The 708-nt window shown below is 54.2% G+C and overlaps 1 protein-coding gene across 1 annotated transcript; it reads right to left on the minus strand.

Moving 5' to 3' along the window:
• Nucleotides 1-4: 4 nt before the first annotated feature.
• On the minus strand, nt 5-663 carry GNI_241620 (putative translation elongation factor 1-alpha; the record flags this gene model as incomplete). The annotated part of the gene is made up of 2 exons (XM_011136396.1): nt 5-33; nt 87-663. 2 exons carry the CDS (start codon nt 661-663, stop codon nt 5-7), a joined length of 606 nt encoding a protein of 201 aa, XP_011134698.1.
• Between the last annotated feature and the right edge of the window lie 45 nt (nt 664-708).

A 708-nucleotide genomic window follows, 5' to 3' on the forward strand; every position in this document is an offset into this window, starting at 1 on the left:
CTTCTTAGCGGCGGTCTTCTTGGTGGCGTAGTCCTTCTTTTCAACCTTTTTGACGACACCAACAGCGACAGTGGATCTCATGTCACGGACGGCGAAACGACCAAGGGGAGGGTACTCCAAGAAAGCTTCACAGCACATCGGCTTGGTGGGCACAAGTCTGACGATGGCTGAGTCACCGTTCTTCACAACAGTGGGGGCATCATCAGTGACCTTGTTGGTTCTCTTGTCCATCTTAGCCATCAACTTCTCGAACTTGCAAGCAATGTGGGCAGTGTGGCAATCCAACACGGGAGTGTATCCCGCCTTGATCTCACCAGGGTGGTTCATAATGATAACCTGAGCCTCGAAAGCACCAGCGGGCTTAGCGGGGTCGTTCTTAGCATCAGAAGCGACGTTGCCTCTCTTGATGTCCTTGACGGAAACGTTTTTCACGTTGAAACCAACGTTGTCACCGGGGATGGCCTTCTCGAGCTGCACGTGATGCATTTCGACGGACTTGACATCGGTAGTGACACCGGAGGGGGCGAAGCAGACGCTCATGTTGGGCTTGAGGGTACCAGTCTCAACACGACCAACGGGCACAGTTCCGATACCGCCAATCTTGTACACGTCCTGGAGGGGAAGACGGAGGGGCTTCTCATCGGGTCTCTTGGGGACCTCCATCTTGTCGAGGGCCTCCACAAGGGTCAAACCCTTATACCAAGGCAT

This window comes from Gregarina niphandrodes, assembly GCF_000223845.1.
Source record: "Gregarina niphandrodes unplaced genomic scaffold scaffold00796, whole genome shotgun sequence".
Classification (NCBI taxonomy): domain Eukaryota; phylum Apicomplexa; class Conoidasida; order Eugregarinorida; family Gregarinidae; genus Gregarina; species Gregarina niphandrodes.